Source organism: Babylonia areolata, chromosome 25 (genome assembly GCF_041734735.1).
Source record: "Babylonia areolata isolate BAREFJ2019XMU chromosome 25, ASM4173473v1, whole genome shotgun sequence".
Taxonomy (NCBI): domain Eukaryota; kingdom Metazoa; phylum Mollusca; class Gastropoda; order Neogastropoda; family Buccinidae; genus Babylonia; species Babylonia areolata.
Window position 1 is genome coordinate 19,686,126 of NC_134900.1, and position 17,166 is coordinate 19,703,291.

Genomic DNA, 17,166 nt, shown 5'->3' on the forward strand with positions numbered 1-17,166 from the left:
AAGAAATGTTTTGGCCTCATTCCCCAACACCAAATTTGTTGTCAGCAAACTCGCTCCCGTGAAAGACGCTAACATCCAAGCAAAACTGGACATGTTCAGTGCAATGACTTTTTCAAAATTATACGTTGAACCAAATGTGTCGTGGATATCGCATGAAAACATGAAATCCCAATACAATAATTTCAATGATCAAGTTTCACAAATTCTGACCAGAAACATCGGTACACTACTTGTCACTTCCTTGTTTTGGCAACAGCCAAGAAGAAAACGTTCGACCGATTCTTGAATACGGACACTCAGTCTGGAATCCACAATTGAAGACCCTCTGTAGAGAGGTCGAAGATGTTCAGAGACGCGTCACAAAGCTTATGGGCTCGTGGAGGGACAAAGTGTACTTTGAGAGGCTGGCCATGTTCAAACTGCCCAGTTTAGAGCACAGAAGGAAATGTGGCGACATGTTCGACACCTATAAGTATGTCCATGGCACATACAAGACGGACAAACCACAGTTCACGCTCTCCAGCAACAAAGCGAGTAGGGGCCACAGCCTGAAATTGAGCAAGGTCCACTGTCGACACAACATTCAGAGTGTCTTCTTCGCGGTCATCAACACCTGGAATGGTCTCCCAGAAGAGGTGGTGACAGCCCCAACACTAGCTGCCTTCAAGGGCGGCTTGGACACTCACTGGGCCAGCATTCCCTCCCTTTATGACCCAGAGTGCTACCATTAGTCTGTAGGCATAACCACACATGCCAGTAAGAACAGGTTTTAGAATAGTAACGAGCCCAGAACGGTGAACAGGCCACTACCAGGCCTCAAGCGTCTTTCAAGATCAAGGTCAAGATCAAGAACGTCATTTCAACAACAGGAATCGTCAACAGATTCCAGGCCTCGACCAGCGCCGACAATTCCAGGGCTGCACTCAACATCCAGTTTGCATGGACTCGGATTTTCCTTGGTAGAAAATCCACCTACAGCACAGCGATTTCAGAATGTTCAAAAACTTTAGGTGGTGGCTTTGGACATCAGCTTGTAATGGCATCAGCTGCGGTATGGCAGAATAAATAGACCAAGAGCATTCACAGCTTATATTTGCAGCAGCTGTACTGTTTTACGTGACTGTAATTTCTCTTTGAATTTCGGTTTATAGCTGTGAACAACTGTATGATTTGTTGATTTTATAACACTTCTTTTTATTGTGTGTGCAATCAGACTTTATCTATAACAGAAAACTCTTTTTTTTTTCATCCTCCATGCAAACATGGAATTCAGATCATGCAGTGGAAAGCTAGATCTGTCACCAGAAATTTACCACACATTGGCAAGCAATTATTACAAAAGTCTTACAACCACTGAATGTGAAGAAGAATAGATTACCCAAACTTCCAGTTTATTATTACCCATCTGTGCACCAGCAGGTAGATACTGCTTCAAAAATCAATGCAGCGAAAAATATCCAAGACGGAATAGTGTTCAGCGTATGCTCTCCACCAGCACCTAACATTTATTCATATTTTCATTCATGCACGGCGCGTGTTAAACTCAGTGATAATCTTACTCTTCGTATCGTCTCTGTGTTCTTACATACATGTCTGTATTTGCTTGTGTGTGTGTGTGTGTGTGTGTGTGTGTGTGTGTGTGTGTGGATGAGTGTGTGGGGGTTGTGCGTCGTGGGGGCTGCGATTTGTGCATGTGGGTGTGGGGGTGAGGGTGTGTAGAGGATGAGGTGTGTGTGTATGCATGTCTGTATTGTGGGAGCAACGGAATATTGGAACGTGTGGATGTACATATAATTATGTGTGTGTGGTTGGGGGAGAGGGGGGAGCGTAATGTGTGTGTGTTTGTGTGTGTTTGTGTGCGTGTGTGTGTGTGTGTGTGTGTGTGTGTGTGTGTCGTGGAAGTTACGATACGTAGCCTAGAAATACGTGTGTCAGTGTGTGTGTGTGTGTGTGTGTGTGTGTGTGTGTGTGTGTGTGTGTGTGTGTGTGTCTGTATATTTTACATTTATATGCTTATTTGTTTATCATCATTATGGTCTTTTTATTCTTTTTTCTATCGATTACTATCATGTTTGTCCAACGCAGGCCCCTCAGAGGTTGATACTGAGTGTAAGCGGTCTCGGTAATGGTCATTGCAGGATAAGAAAATGTGTAGGATTTTCCACCTATTATCTTTAGGACAGGTTTTGTCATCAGTAACTACTAGTAAATTCTGTGCGACCTCGAGCTTTAAGATGTCATCTTTCAGAATCTATTTCCAGGCATTTCGCTAACGTTAACACCATGATCTCAACGAAGGAAATATATCAGTCGATAGCTACGTAAAGAACCGACTCTGTTCCAGTGACATTAAATTAAGAAAAATTCCACTTAAAAAACAATAAACTACACTCATAAAAATCGTCTACTCTTATCTACACAAACAACACACCACACAAACTCAGACACAAACAACATCACACAAACAAAAAACACCTTAATAAACAAACACACATTCATGAACTCCCGGTGTGGACCTACAAAAGTGACGGCACTTTGGCGAGTACCGCCACTTGGCATAAATCTGGTGCCCAGTAATATGTGGTATTTCAACCGGTCAAAGCATTTCCACCAACGTCTCTCTCTTGCCTTCATTGCTGTTTCGACGCGGCAGGCCGTTTACTGTGATGTCCCACAGACAGCTGATCAGGTCAGCTTCCCCACGTACGCGCTGATAAATAAGGGTGAAAGATGATGATTGAAATTTGGAAATGGTAAATGAGTGACACAGTGACATTTGGCTTTCAGTATGGAGTTGTTTCATGTCGTTCTTATTGCTTTGTTTTTTTGTTTCAAGGTTCGTCTGCATTGTAAATAGTTACTCACAATCAGAGTAAAGTGCAATCTAAGTAAATGCCATAGTAGGAACATCGCAAAGGAAGGCAGTGTTGTTCCATTGATTTTCGTCCCGACGTGTGACTTGGACGACGTTTTGACCCAAATGGAACAGTGAGTGCGTAAAGTTCATTCAATCCAAATTATTGGGTTAAGCCATGACGTTTCTTCTTTAATGAATCGTTCTGAGAATGGAGTATTAATAGCTAATCCAAGACGTCCAATGGAGACAAGATTACTTACAACAGATAAGTTTTTACTAGCAGAAACGCCAGTGGTAATAACCAAGGTCACATACCTTATGACGATTAACTGCACTATTTAAATGTAATTGGAAATGTCATTTGAAGTCAGCTTTTGGTCTTCAACACATTGCATTATGTTGTTGCGTATCCCAAACCCGAGTGAATAGTCTTTCCATGTGATATGTATACATGTGCTTTATTATTCACTTGTGCCGACACATTGTACTTATGACATTTGTTTTGTGTCATTTCAGGCACTGTCTTCTTCTCTTTTTATCTTCTCATTGTCTTCTCCTAGTTGTCTTCTTCTCATTATTTCTTCTTCTTAGTCTTCTTCTTTTAGAATAATGTAAATAAACCAATAGAAAACCCCATTTGTGACTGGCCTCTATATGTCCCTGGCCTGTGCGTGGGATCTTGTCTATCCTTTCATTCAATAAATCAATTAGTTTAGTTCTTTTGTACTGTCTGTACCCTTCAGTAACCACTCGGTACACGGCTACATTTTTTTTTTCTTTTTCTTTTTTTTATTTTTTTTATTTTTCAAATTCTATTTTATTCTGTTTTGTTTCATTTTTAAAAGTATTTATATATCTATTTATTTGTTTGTGTTTTATTTCATTTCATCTTTGTTTCTTTTTCTTTCCCTTTTTCTTTCTTTTTCTTTTTCATTTTTTTCCCAAGGTCTGACTAAACGCGTTGGGTTGCGCTGCTTGTCAGGCATTTGCTTAGTAGATGTGGAGTAGCGTATATGAATTTGTCCGAACGCAGAGACGCCTCCTTCAGTTAGTGATAGTGATACTGATGTGTAGAGGACGGGATGAACTAAATACGGAATGGTCACATAATGAACAGGATAATGAAAGATGGATGACAAGGGGAGATTTTAACGCTCTGTCATCTTTTTGGGACAAGGATTGTGTATCAGTTACTCGTGACTGCTTTGTAGAAAATGTTGTGGATTCCTCCTTGAGCTTTGTAAAGGATGGTATCGTTACGAGAATCCCCGATATCGTCACTCACAGGGCATTTGCTATATATCTGTCTTTCACATCTCCCATATTCAACAACCGGAAACTATCAGTCAATTACATACGTAAAAGAACCCACGGAAGCAAAAGGGTTGTTCCTGGCACAATTCTATAGAAAAATCCACTTCGGAAGGAAAAACAAATAAAAACTGCACTCAGAAAAAACTTTCTGTCTATCCTTATCACACCCACACACACACACACACACACACACACACACACACACACACACACACACACACACTTAAATATACACAAACACACACACTCATGAACTCCCGGGGGACCTACAGAAAGGGGAGGGGATGTTTTGGGACGTTACACCGGCCCTTGGCTTTGTAATCTGAGTGACCCAGTTATATTTTGTGGTTTGTGCAACGCGGCTCAAAGCATTCCCACAAAGTCGTCTACTTTTGGCCTTGACATTGGAGAGACGTGTTTTACAGACGACCAACTTGGCCAGAAGAGCACAAGTTTTACTGTCAGATTGTTAACTCCATCAGACAGCGTGATCGAGGGAGTCAAGTTTCAAAACCCAAGACGCCAGCTGGAGACTCGAGGAAGAGGAGTGAAAAGGGACGGGGATCGAGGTGCAGACTGTAGAGTTATGGGAGATAGGGTGAAGATGAGTGACGGGAGAGATGTGCCAGTTCTGGCCTTTGGCACGTCGATGGTAAGTTGTTTGCCGTGGCCTCGTTCGTTATTGCTGTTGTTTGTTTATTTTCTGTTTTTGAAGCAACCGTGTTTCGTCTTCATTGTATAAGTAGTTACCTCACATAGTGTCAGAAGTAATGTGCAGTACTAGAGTAACACCTGCATTCATACAAGTAGGAAGAAAACACCGCGAAAAGAAGTTGCTCTGTTGATTCAATTCGTTTTTCGTCCCCGACACGTGTGAAGCTGTGGAGACGTGGACCCACAAATGGAACAGTAAGTGGCGTAGTGGCTACGATTTGGAATAAATTGTGTCATGTGGGGCTTACACAGGCCAGCACCGTTTTCTTTTTAATGCAACGTTGCTGAGAACTGGAGATATTTTAAAGCAGAATTCAGCAAGAGGCAGCCAATGGAGACAAAGATTACTGTACAAAAGCATACATCTTGATGAACGTGGCATGGGAAAGACCAAGACGTTCACCTATACCTTTGAGGTGACGAATGAAGTTGGTGATATTGTGCAGAATGCTTCGAATCCTGAAAGCTTGACATTGTTGAAAGTGGTTTTCCGAAAGCTGTAAAACCCATTGACCGGCATAATTCTCAAACGACTCAAGTTCAACACGAGAGTTCAAGAGGCATCTGAACCAGTGCAAAGCTTCATTACAGCTATGAAAATCTTCGCCGTCACTTGTGAATTCAGCAGCAGCAAAACTGCGATGACAAGACCGACAGAGAGCAGAGACCTCTGGAGCTTGGTGAAGTGGTACACATGCAAACTGACGAGGGTTTCAGGAAGCTCGCTGTTGTGAAGTCCACACTCTACACCCAAAGGTCATGCGTGGTCACATCAGATAGAGCGGACAGTATTGAAAACAGAAACCACTTGCTGGCAGTTAACGAACCGCAACCCGAGGGGAAAGCAGTGAACATTGATGTGCCCAGCTCAGCGCAGAGCCAGCTGGTCCTGTCTGGTCCTGTGTCACCTGCACACCAGCATCAGTCAGCTGGGCTCCAGCCACAAGCCACATGCACGTGCACATCGCTCATATCTTCCTGCGTGTCATCACACAGCACTCTCTCTGGCGTCCACAGCCAATTCTGTTGTCTGAACGATCCAGACAAAACTAAGCAGAGAAAGGTAAAAGGGCAGACAGTCTGAGTGTAGCAGTAACATTAGATCCATCGCCTGTACTGAATCTCGTGATAAATTGTGACACTGTTCAAATGGTCAGCGATTACAAATACTGTTTTAGACCATGACCGTGTTTTTGACGAAAAAAATGCTGATAATATACACAAGAAATGCCAACCCAACACTTTCTGAAATCAAGGAATACTCGTATTAACCCCGAGATTCTCCAAAGTTATTTTCACTTTTGTTTTGAGTCTGTGCTGATTGGAAGTTTGGGTGTGCGAAGTTAGCAAGTGTTGAATGACGTTGTGTATGTGTGCAGTAACGTTGTGGGAGTGGGACAAGTCTTTTTGCTAAATCTTTATCAGACACAGATGGTATAAAAGGCCAGGCAAATAGTAGATGACGATAGTCATGTTTTAGCAAACCATAATTAACTTCTTACAAACTCTTTCCAAAAGTTAGTACATGATTATGCCCCCACTTTTTCGTTATTCCCTGTACAGGTCTCGGACCTACAGATGCGAAAGGTGTTGGGACAGGCACTTGACGTTGGCTACCGGCACATCGACACTGCCCAGGTCTATGGAAATGAGAAAGGGATTGGCGACGTGCTCCGTGAATATTTTAGTCAGGGAAAGCTGAAGAGGGATGATGTGTTTGTCACCACAAAGGTATTTGTTGTATTGTCTCAGTAATTTTGTTGGTGTGTACTTTTGGTGTTGATTGTTGTGTTGCATTGGTGCGGATTGTTAGTGTGGATTTTTTGTGGTGGTCGTCTCAGTAATATTACTGACACTGATTGTTGTTTATGATTACTGTGTTCATTGTCTCGGTATTATTGTTTATGTTGATTATTGACGGTAATTGTTACCAGCATTGTTCTTATCATCGTCAACATTGTCATCATTTTTGTTTTCCTTGTTTTAACTTGTGCTTCTCTCTGTTTCTCAGATTGTTGGTCTGGTTGTATTCTACTCGTTACCAATTAACGAAAATGAATGATTGCAGTTTGCGACAGAGAGCTCATAAAATATTTACTGACATGAATGCAAAAGATAAAAGAACCCCAGTTTCAAATGATCGTTTTACATTGTATCAGTTTTGGTTTGGTTTTGTATCGGCAAATGAAGATGTGTCACATGTCAAGCAGGTTACATGTGTCGTTAAGGAAATTAGCTATTGGACATGTGGATAACCTGAGAAAAATTCGTAAGTTATGGACGAAGGGTTGAGTAGGTTTGTAACTGAGTATTTGGAAAGTATAGGAATTAACTCTTTTATCTGAGCACACGGAAGAAAAAGAATATGCATATTTGTTATTTTCTGTACGCATAGGGATACAATATACAATCGTCATAGTTTATATATATATATATATATATATATATATATATATATATATATATATATATATATATATATATATATATATATATATATATGAACATGTAAACAACTTATCCCTTGAGGAAGGAACGTGATCATTCCGAAAATCTGGAATATTTGACAGATTGATGTGTTTGTTTTCTTTTTCTTTTTTCTGTTTATATATATATATATATATATATATATATATATATATATATATATATATATATATATATGTGTGTGTGTGTGTGTGTGTGTGTGTGTGTGTGTGTGTGTGTGTGTGTGTATTGTTTTGAAGACATCAATTTTTCAATTATACATAAGAGTCTATATTTTCTTACTAATGCTGAACTGAATGCTTGTCGTGTTAATGTCAAACTTTGTGTGATTATTGTGTGTGTGTGTGTGTGTGTGTTTGTGTGGGTGTGCGTTCGTGTGTGTGTATGTGTGTTGTTGTTTTTGTTGTTTATTAAGCTGGGTGCGACGAAAATGCTCAAAGATGACGTCAGACCGGCTGTGGAAGAGAGTCTGAGAAACCTGCAGCTGGACTACGTCGATCTTATGTTGATTCATAACCCTTGTGCCTCAAAGGTCAGACAGATGTGCTTGAGTATGGGGTGATTGTATTGTGTTGTATCGTGTCGTGTGGTATAATATTATATGGTATCGTAACGTAGTTTATTGTGTATTGTATGATACTGAATTGTAGGGAAGGAAGGTGTAGTCAAAACGTTTGATCTCTCTGTACTATTTTGGGAAGTTAAACTGTAAATATTCGACAAAAAGCTGGTGTTGGAGGTCTTTTCTACATATCGGTGAGTAGCATCTTCACTTTGGGTTGGACGTGTAGTGGGCATGGAATGTTCCCGAACATCATACATCATGGTCATTATCATGGTCATCATCTTCCTCACTATCATCACCATTCATGTCATCAGGGGATCAGTTAAATGCAGTTTGATGCGGCTTTCTTCTTATGTTGAAAAGTGCATAGAAATGTGTGTGCGTGCGTGTGTGTGTGTGCGTGTGTGTGTGTGTGTGTGTGTGTGTGTGTGTTATCATGATGATTGTCAGCAGTGGTATTCTCCATGGCCCAAACACATGCTGTTTTTATGATAGTCGTTTTCGCCTATGACCGCCAGAACAGCAGAGGAGGCAACTGCTGTCCCGACTATCTGGGCTAGAATTTGATTATAGTGGAGAGTGTCTTGCCCAAGTTACCTCCCCACTCTCTCGGCCATGAGGGTTTTAGGACAGTCGGCGCTGGGATGGTTTCCAAAGGCCAAATAACCCCCAAGGCTGCAGCAATTTTGCCTGCTAGTTTGAGAGTCAGTCCTTCACAAAAGACAAAGTTGTAAATGATTTCCCATTGCATTGGCGAAACCATTGATAATTCGGCTCTCACTTTGCTGTTGTCCGAACTGTAACCTTGTGTCAATCTGTGATATAAGCTCATACATATGTGTGTGACAGAATCGTGGTGATGGTACCTTGGTTCCCATGGACGATCATGGCAACGTTGGAATGGACAATGTCTATTTTACTGAGACTTGGAAGGCAAGTCTAATGATACTTGTCTCCTGTCTGCTTCTCTCTCTCCCCCTCTCTCTCACTCCCTCTCTCAATCTCTCTCCCCTCTCTCTCTCTCTCTCTCTCTCTCCCCCCCTCTCTCTCTCTCACGCACACATATCTCTTTTTATCCATTCAGTGTGTGTGCATATGCCTGTGTGGGCTTGTTTGTTTGTCTGTCTGTGTACACGGTGTACACAAGGGTGTGTGTGCAAGTATATGTGTATATATGTTTGTATTCTTCCATTTCTTAACAAGTCTCCTCCCCCCTCTCTCTCTCCCTTTCCATCTCTCTCTCTCTCTTTCTCTCCCCCTCTCTCTCATTGTGTCTGACAGGAACTGGAGAAGTTGGTGAGGGAGGGCAAGATCACAGCCTGGGAATCAGCAACTTCAACTCTGTGCAAACCTGACACCGTTCTGTCTGTGGCCACTATCAGGCCCGTCCTCAACCAGGTGTGTACACTCACCTGTATACCGTATCCACCCAGTTATGTGTACCATACCAACTTGTATCGTATAAATCCCGCCCTCAACTAGGTGTGTACACTCAAATGTCTATACCGTCATCCCCGTTCTGTGTACCGTGTCATCCCGTTCTGTATCCTGTATCATTTCTGTTCTGTGTACCATGTGTATGAGTATGTGTGTGTGCGTGTGCGTGTGTGTGTGGGGGGGGGGGAGGGGTGTGTGGGGGTTGATGGAGACAGTTCATGGGCATGTCACTGTGACCAGCGTTTATGCGCTGGTCACTTGACAGCACAGGGCATTGTGTCATTCAGACAGCGTGACAGTTGTTTATCAAGAGAGGTAGAGATGCTGCAGTAGAAAGGAAAGTTTCACAGGGGAGTATGAAGACACTTATTCATGGACAATGAGAGTCAGGGTTCTTCAATTGTTGCCGTTCAGGTGTAGATGATGATGTCGCTTGTGACAATATTGACTGCAATGAATATGAATTTTTTTATCAGTCATACCTGTATGACAATGAAGAGTACAATGATTATAATCAATCACACCTGTAGCCTACATTATGACAATGATGACTAAATGATGGTGAATTGTTGATCTGTCACACCTATATTACAGTGGAGACTACAATGATTAAAATCAGTCGCACCTGTAGCCTACATTGTTACAGTTATGACTACAATGGTTATAAACAGTCACATATTGTACATTATGACAATAATAACTACAATGGTGATGAATTGTTGATCAGTCACAACTGTTCATTATGACAATGATGACTACAATGATGATGAATTGTTGATCAGTCACACCTGTTCATTATGACAACTGTTCATTATGACAATGATGACTACAATGATGATGAATTGTTGATCAGTCACACCTGTTCATTATAACAATGATGACTACAATGATGATGAATTGTTGATCAGTCGCACCTGTACATTATGACAACTGTTCATTATGACAATGATGACTACAATGATGATGAACTGTTGATCAGTCACACCTGTTCATTATGACAACCATGACTACAGTGATGATGAATTGTTGATCAGTCACACCTGTTCATTATGACAATGATGACTACAATGATGATGAACTGTTGATCAGTCACACCTGTTCATTATGACAACCATGACTACAATGATGATGAATTGTTGATCAGTCACACCTGTTCATTTTGACAACCATGACTACAATGATGATGAATTGTTGATCAGTCACACCTGTTCATTTTGACAACCATGACTACAATGATGATGAATTGTTGATCAGTCACACCTGTTCATTATGACAATGATGACTACAATGATGATGAATTGTTGATCAGTCACACCTGTTCATTATGACAATGATGACTACAATGATGATGAACTGTTGATCAGTCACAACTGTTCATTATGACAACCATGACTACAATGATGATGAATTGTTGATCAGTCACACCTGTTCATTATGACAACCATGACTACAATGATGATGAATTGTTGATCAGTCACACCTGTTCATTATGACAATGATGACTACAATGATGATGAACTGTTGATCAGTCACACCTGTAGCCTACATTATGACAATGATGACTACAATGATGATGAATTGTTGATCAGTCACACCTGTTCATTATGACAATGATGACTGCAATGATGATGAACTGTTGATCAGTCACAACTGTTCATTATGACAACCATGACTACAATGATGATGAATTGTTGATCAGTCACACCTGTTCATTATGACAATGATGACTGCAATGATGATGAACTGTTGATCAGTCACAACTGTTCATTATGACAATGATGACTACAGTGATGATGAATTGTTGATCAGTCACACCTGTTCATTATGACAACTGTTCATTATGACAGTGATGACTATAATGATGATGAACTGTTGATCAGTCACAACTGTTCATTATGACAATGATGACTACAGTGATGATGAATTGTTGATCAGTCACACCTGTTCATTATGACAATGATGTCCACAATGATGATGAATTGTTGATCAATCACAACTGTTCATTATGACAACCATGACTACAATGATGATGAATTGTTGATCAGTCACACCTGTTCATTATGACAATGATGACTACAATGATGATGAATTGTTGATCAGTCACACCTGTTCATTATGACAATTATGACTACAATGATGATGAATTGTTGATCAGTCATACCTGTACATAGGTGGAGTGCCACGCCTACCTGCCCCAACTGGAGCTGCTGGAGTTCTGTAAGAAAAGGAAGGTTCTCCTCGAGGCCTACGCTCCTCTGGGTTCTGCAGGCAGACCTGAAGAATTGTGAGAACACTGTGTGTGTGTTCATTCGTTCCCTTGTTTAACGTCAACTCACAGTTGTGATTTTAGACAGAAATCCACCTCCACCATCACCCCACTCTTGCCTTATCAAATCCATCCTTTTCCTATTCCTTTCTCTTCAGTTTGCATATTTGTATATTATGTATGTACATACACATTTCCCAACACCGACTGTCCTAAAGCACTCTTAGCTCTGAGGCAATGGAGATGTAATGAAGGCAAAACACTATCATGAAATTCTAGCCCAGATAGTCGTGACAGCAAATGCCACTTCTGAAAACAAAATAAAACAACAACCTTACTAGTAAATTATTGAAGTTAAAATGGAGAGCCAATAATGCTCCAAATTAAACTGAACAGAAATTGTTTGTCATATAAAACGTTTCCGATGGCAACACATGGAAATGCACAATATGTAAATGAATGAAGAAAGAATTTTCCAGCTCTCCACATTTTTGGATGATACACATGGGGGTATTAAATTACCACCAATGCAAGTCCCTTTAGAGGTAAATTTTGTTTTCATATCATCCGCCCGATGTTTGTATATTAGACTGGAGAGCTTTCTGTTACTCTAAGAAAAAATATCGCGAGCAACAGTAAGCATTATGTGTAACAGAGACAATTCCCATGTTCATTTTATTGGCGTGGGTTTTCTCCAGTAGGGAATAACCGTCTTGTTATGAAAATGTGATAGGAATTTCTGTAGCATTGTGAACATTCATGGAAGCCTTTTTGCACATTTCCCACAAGCACTTTGTGTGAAGAGATCAGAGAAAAATCATTCTTACAAACACAAATTCTAAAAACAATGAATAAAATGACGTATTTCTGTTACGAGTTCTCTATTCGTTTTAAGATTTTCAGATGCTCGTGATGCATATCTAAAATCAACACTGAATAATATAGTGAAATAATATGTGTGTGTGTGTGTGTGTGTGTGCGCGCATGGTGTGTATATGTGTGTGTGTGTGTCTGCGCGCGCTCGCGTGTATGTGTGTGTCTGCGTGCACACTTGTGATTGATGTGTACATACACATGACCTGTGTACATATGCAGCAAGGAAGGTGCAAAAGACGAACCAGTGTTGCTGGAAGAACCTGTGCTAAAGCAGATTGGAGACAAATACGGCAAGACACCTGCACAGGTGAGTGTGGGTATGTGTGTGTGTCTGTGCGTTTGTGCGTGAGTGTGTGTGTGTGTGTGTTTGTGTATGTGTGTGTGTGTGTGTTTGTGTATGTGTGTGTGTGTGTGTGTAAAAGTCAAACTCAAAGTCCAAACGGTTTGATTTGACAGGCGGGTTGGCCCATACAAATGGAATTCACATACATGATGGAACTCAATACCATTATTGAACATATACATTTCTGAGCGCTTCTTTTTGTACTGAATATGCTTTGTAAACAAACTTACAAGTGTGTGTGTGTGTGTGTGTGTGTGTGTGTACCCCGATCCAACTCTACAGTCCTTGTGTTTTTTCTTCCATATTTTCCCCTCTTCTCCTTTGGAGGTCACATGTGTTGAATTCCCACTCTGTAAATTAGTTGCTGGCCGCCACAGAATATTGTACTGTGTGCAGGTTCTAATCAGGATTATTTTTCCCAGAGAAAGTATTCTAATCATGATGTTGTACCCAGAGGTAGTGTTCTGATCAGGATGTTTTACCCAAATGAAGTGTTGTCAGCATTGTACTGTGTGCAGGTTCTAATCAGGAACCTTCTGCAGAGAGGTATCTTGGTCACAGCCAAGAGTGGTACTCTTTCAAGGATCAAAGAAAACTTTCAAGTACGTGTGCTTTATGGAAATGAGAACTGGGGTATCTTTCCTTTGTGTAGACCGGGTGGGGGGGGGGGGGTACAGATGGTCATGTTGTGATCACAGTCTGCATTCATATAGCGATTAATCTTCGGCTCCGCTAAACGCTTTTAACAATATATGTGGTATGAATAAACGCAACAAGGTACATAAGCATGAAAAATATTCAAGATACAAAACTCACTAGGAAAGCTGTTTTGAAATTCATACACCTCGCCTCTCTCTCTCTCTCTCTGTCAGGTACTACTATGTGTAAAGTCAGCCTAGGGCGGGGTACCCATAGCTTTAGAATATTGTTTGAACATATTATTATAAGATTACGTTTGTGTGGAGTGATGGCTTAGAGGTAACGCGTCTGCTTAGGAAGCGAGAGAATCTGAGTACGCTGGTTCGAATCACGGCTCAGCCGCCGATATTTCCCCCCCCTCCACTAGACCTTGAGTGGTGGTCTGGACGCTAGTCATTCGGATGAGACGATAAACCGAGGTCCCATGTGCAGCATGCACTTAGTGTGAAAGAACCCACGGCAACAAAAGGGTTGTTCCTGGCAAAATTCTGTAGAAAAATCCACTTCGATAGGAAAAACAAATAAAACTGCACGCAGGAAAAAAATACAAAAAAATGGGTGGCATAGCAACGCGCTCTATCCCAGCAGCCCGAATTTCACACAGAGAAATCTGTTGTGATAAAAAGAAATACAAATACAAATACAAAAGATGTAACAGCAGAACAGTGTCTGGTTCATCATGAAAGAGATTTCCAGAACCAAAGACCGCAGTGTGCACATGTTTGGAAACCATGAGACTTGCGTCTGTGACATGGGATTTCAACATACACATCTGTGATTGTATTCAACATTAAAAGTCATTGCTCACGTTTCGCTGCCATGTGTGCAGGTGTTTGACTTCATGTTGTCGGCAGAGGACATGGCGGCTATCGGCAACCTGCGCAATGATCACAGATACTTCACATTCCGGAAACTGTAAGTATAGTGAGGGAGGAGTGGGGTAGGGGAGGGGGGCATGAGAAGGTGTGAAATAACTGGTCTCTGGATGTGTCATTGTGATACTCCTATCTGGATATCTGTACACAGGTATCACTGTGTTGCTGTTTGGTTATCTGTACACAGGTTATCACTTTGCTGCTGTTTGGATATCTGCACACAGGTATCACTGTGCTGCTTTTGGATATCTATACACAGATTATCACTGTGCTGCTGTTTGGATATCTGTACACAGGTTATCACTTTGCTGCTGTTTGGATATCTGTACACAGGTTATCACTGTGCTGCTTTTGGATATCTATACACAGATTATCACTGTGCTGCTGTTTGGATATCTGTACACAGGTTATCACTTTGCTGCTGTTTGGATATCTGTACACAGGTTATCACTGTGCTGCTGTTTGGATATCTGTACACAGGTTATCACTTTGCTGCTGTTTGGATATCTGTACACAGGTATCACTGTGTTGCTGTTTGGATATCTGTACACAGGTTATCACTGTGCTGCTGTTTGGATATCTGTACACAGGTATCACTGTGTTGCTGTTTGGATATCTGTACACAGGTTATCACTGTGCTGCTGTTTGGATATCTGTACACAGGTTATCACTTTGCTGCTGTTTGGATATCTGTACATAGGTATCACTGTGTTGCTGTTTGGATATCTGTACACAGGTATCACTGTGCTGCTTTTGGATATCTGTACATAGGTATCGCTGTGCTGCTGTTTGGATATCTGTACATAGGTATCACTGTGTTGCTGTTTGTGGATATCTGTACATAGGTATCACTGTGTTGCTGTTTGGATATCTGTACATAGGTATCGCTGTGCTGCTGTTTGGATATCTGTACACAGGTTATCACTGTGCTGCTGTTTGGATATCTGTGCACAGGTTAACACTGTGCTGCTGTTTGGATATCTGCATACAGGTATCGCTGTGCTGCTGTTTGGATATCTGTGCACAGGTTATCACTGTGCTGCTGTTGTTCTTGGTTTTTTTTCTTTCTTTTTTTAGGAGAAATCAGTGGATGCGTAAAATTTCTACAAATGAGCAGGATAGTCTCAACTGTGCTGCTGTTTGGATATCTGTACACAGGTATATACTGGTGTGTACGCATGAACATGTGGAAAATGTAGGACTATCCGGCAGTCTTGTTTTCTTTTTCACAGTATCCACTTTGATGTAACACATTGACTTAAAGCTGGTACTTGTATCTATTTTGTGTATTGAATTAAAACCAGTCATACACAATTTTAGGGTTGATAAATTTTCAATGTTAGATTTTTTTATCCATGTCCCTGTGTATAGGAATGTGTGTGTGTGTGTGTGTTTGTGTGATATTTATTGTCGTGCATGTGTGGGTGCGTGCGTGTGTGTGTGTGCGTGTGTGTGCGTGTGTGTGTGTGTGTGTTACAGTTTTGGGTCCCATCCACAGTACCCATTCAGAATTCCGTTTTAAGAAGATTGGGAGCTGACCTGGTATTCCACTCTCTTCTCCTTCAGTGCCGTGTGGTCTGTGGCATTGCGGGACATTGAGGCCACAAAGTTCTCACAATTGCTGTACCATCACAGACAATCGCAGACCCCAGTACCATCACGGACAATCACAGACAGTCACAGACCCCAGTATCATCATGGACAATCAGAGACAATCACAGACCCCAGTATCATCACAGGCAATCACAGACAATCACAGACCCCAGTACCATCACGGGCAATCACAGACAATCACATACCCCAGTATCATCACAGACAATCACAGACCCCAGTACCATCATAGACCATCACAGACCTCAGTATCATCACGGACAATCACAATCACAGACCCCAGTATCATCATAGACCATCACAGACCCCAGTATCATCATAGACCATCACAGACCCCAGTACCAATCATAGACCATCACAGACCTCAGTACCAATCATAGACCATCACAGACCTCAGTACCATCACAGACCATCACAGACCCCAGTACCATCACAGACCCCAGTGCCATGTAGTTGTTTTGCATTGTGTCACTTTTGCATTAAAAACGATTCTCCTGAAGACTGCATTTTAATTGTTGGAATGTTTTGGGAGTTTGATTCTATGTTAATAAACTGAGCTTCATGTCCAATGTAAGGAGGACACAAATACTCAGAGCCCAAGAGAAAAAAACTCTGTGATATGCAACATAAAAGAGAAACATTGAGACAGACAGGTAGGCAGACAGGGAGACAAATAGAAGTAGACCTGGGGACAGTCATTGAAATAGACAGACACAGATAGAGGCACAGAGAGAGACATGGGACCTGAGATGGGTGGACCGTCACAGAGACTCGGGGAAAGAGAGAGTGAGAGAAAGACTGCTACGCACTCAGTTCATGATGAAATCAAACAGAGAAATGACAGACAAGACAACAGAGAAATGACAGACAAGACACCACGTGTATTGGGGAACATTAGTCCCCAGTCCGCTTACCTATTCAGTTCCAGAAACAACAGGGGCTTCTTTCCTGTTGTATCTGTGGCTGACCTGCTGCTCACGCTTCTCGTTTCTTGGGCATGCACACGCTCGCAATCACGAACGCACACACGCACGCACGCATGCCCCCCCCCCTCCCTCCCGCACCCCCTCACCCCCCCCCCCCCCCTCCCCACCCATCCCCTCTACTCCCCTCCCACACACG

The 17,166-nt window shown here is 41.6% G+C and overlaps 2 protein-coding genes across 2 annotated transcripts; both read left to right on the plus strand.

Moving 5' to 3' along the window:
• Window positions 1-368: 368 nt before the first annotated feature.
• LOC143299557 (uncharacterized) lies at window positions 369-731 on the plus strand. Its single transcript, XM_076612842.1, has one exon. It carries the CDS (start codon window positions 369-371, stop codon window positions 729-731), a length of 363 nt encoding a protein of 120 aa, XP_076468957.1.
• A 3,828-nt stretch (window positions 732-4,559) lies between these two features.
• On the plus strand, window positions 4,560-16,545 carry LOC143299372 (prostaglandin F synthase 1-like). Its single transcript, XM_076612525.1, has 10 exons — window positions 4,560-4,823; window positions 6,449-6,616; window positions 7,788-7,904; window positions 8,787-8,870; window positions 9,219-9,335; window positions 11,546-11,658; window positions 12,736-12,823; window positions 13,378-13,461; window positions 14,388-14,473; window positions 15,913-16,545. The coding sequence occupies exons 1-10, from the start codon at window positions 4,758-4,760 to the stop codon at window positions 15,953-15,955; spliced, it is 966 nt and encodes a 321-aa protein (XP_076468640.1). The 5' UTR covers window positions 4,560-4,757; the 3' UTR covers window positions 15,956-16,545.
• The last annotated feature ends 621 nt before the right edge of the window (window positions 16,546-17,166 follow it).

Coding starts and splice junctions, on each gene's coding strand:
- LOC143299557 (XM_076612842.1), top strand. CDS start 369: ATGGGCTCGTGGAGGGACAAAGTGTACTTTGAGAGGCTGGCCATGTTC.
- LOC143299372 (XM_076612525.1), top strand. CDS start 4,758: ATGGGAGATAGGGTGAAGATGAGTGACGGGAGAGATGTGCCAGTTCTG. Junction 6,617..7,787: donor ATGTGTTTGTCACCACAAAG/GTATTTGTTGTA, acceptor TTGTTTATTAAG/CTGGGTGCGACGAAAATGCT. Junction 14,474..15,912: donor TACTTCACATTCCGGAAACT/GTAAGTATAGTG, acceptor TGTGTGTTACAG/TTTTGGGTCCCATCCACAGT.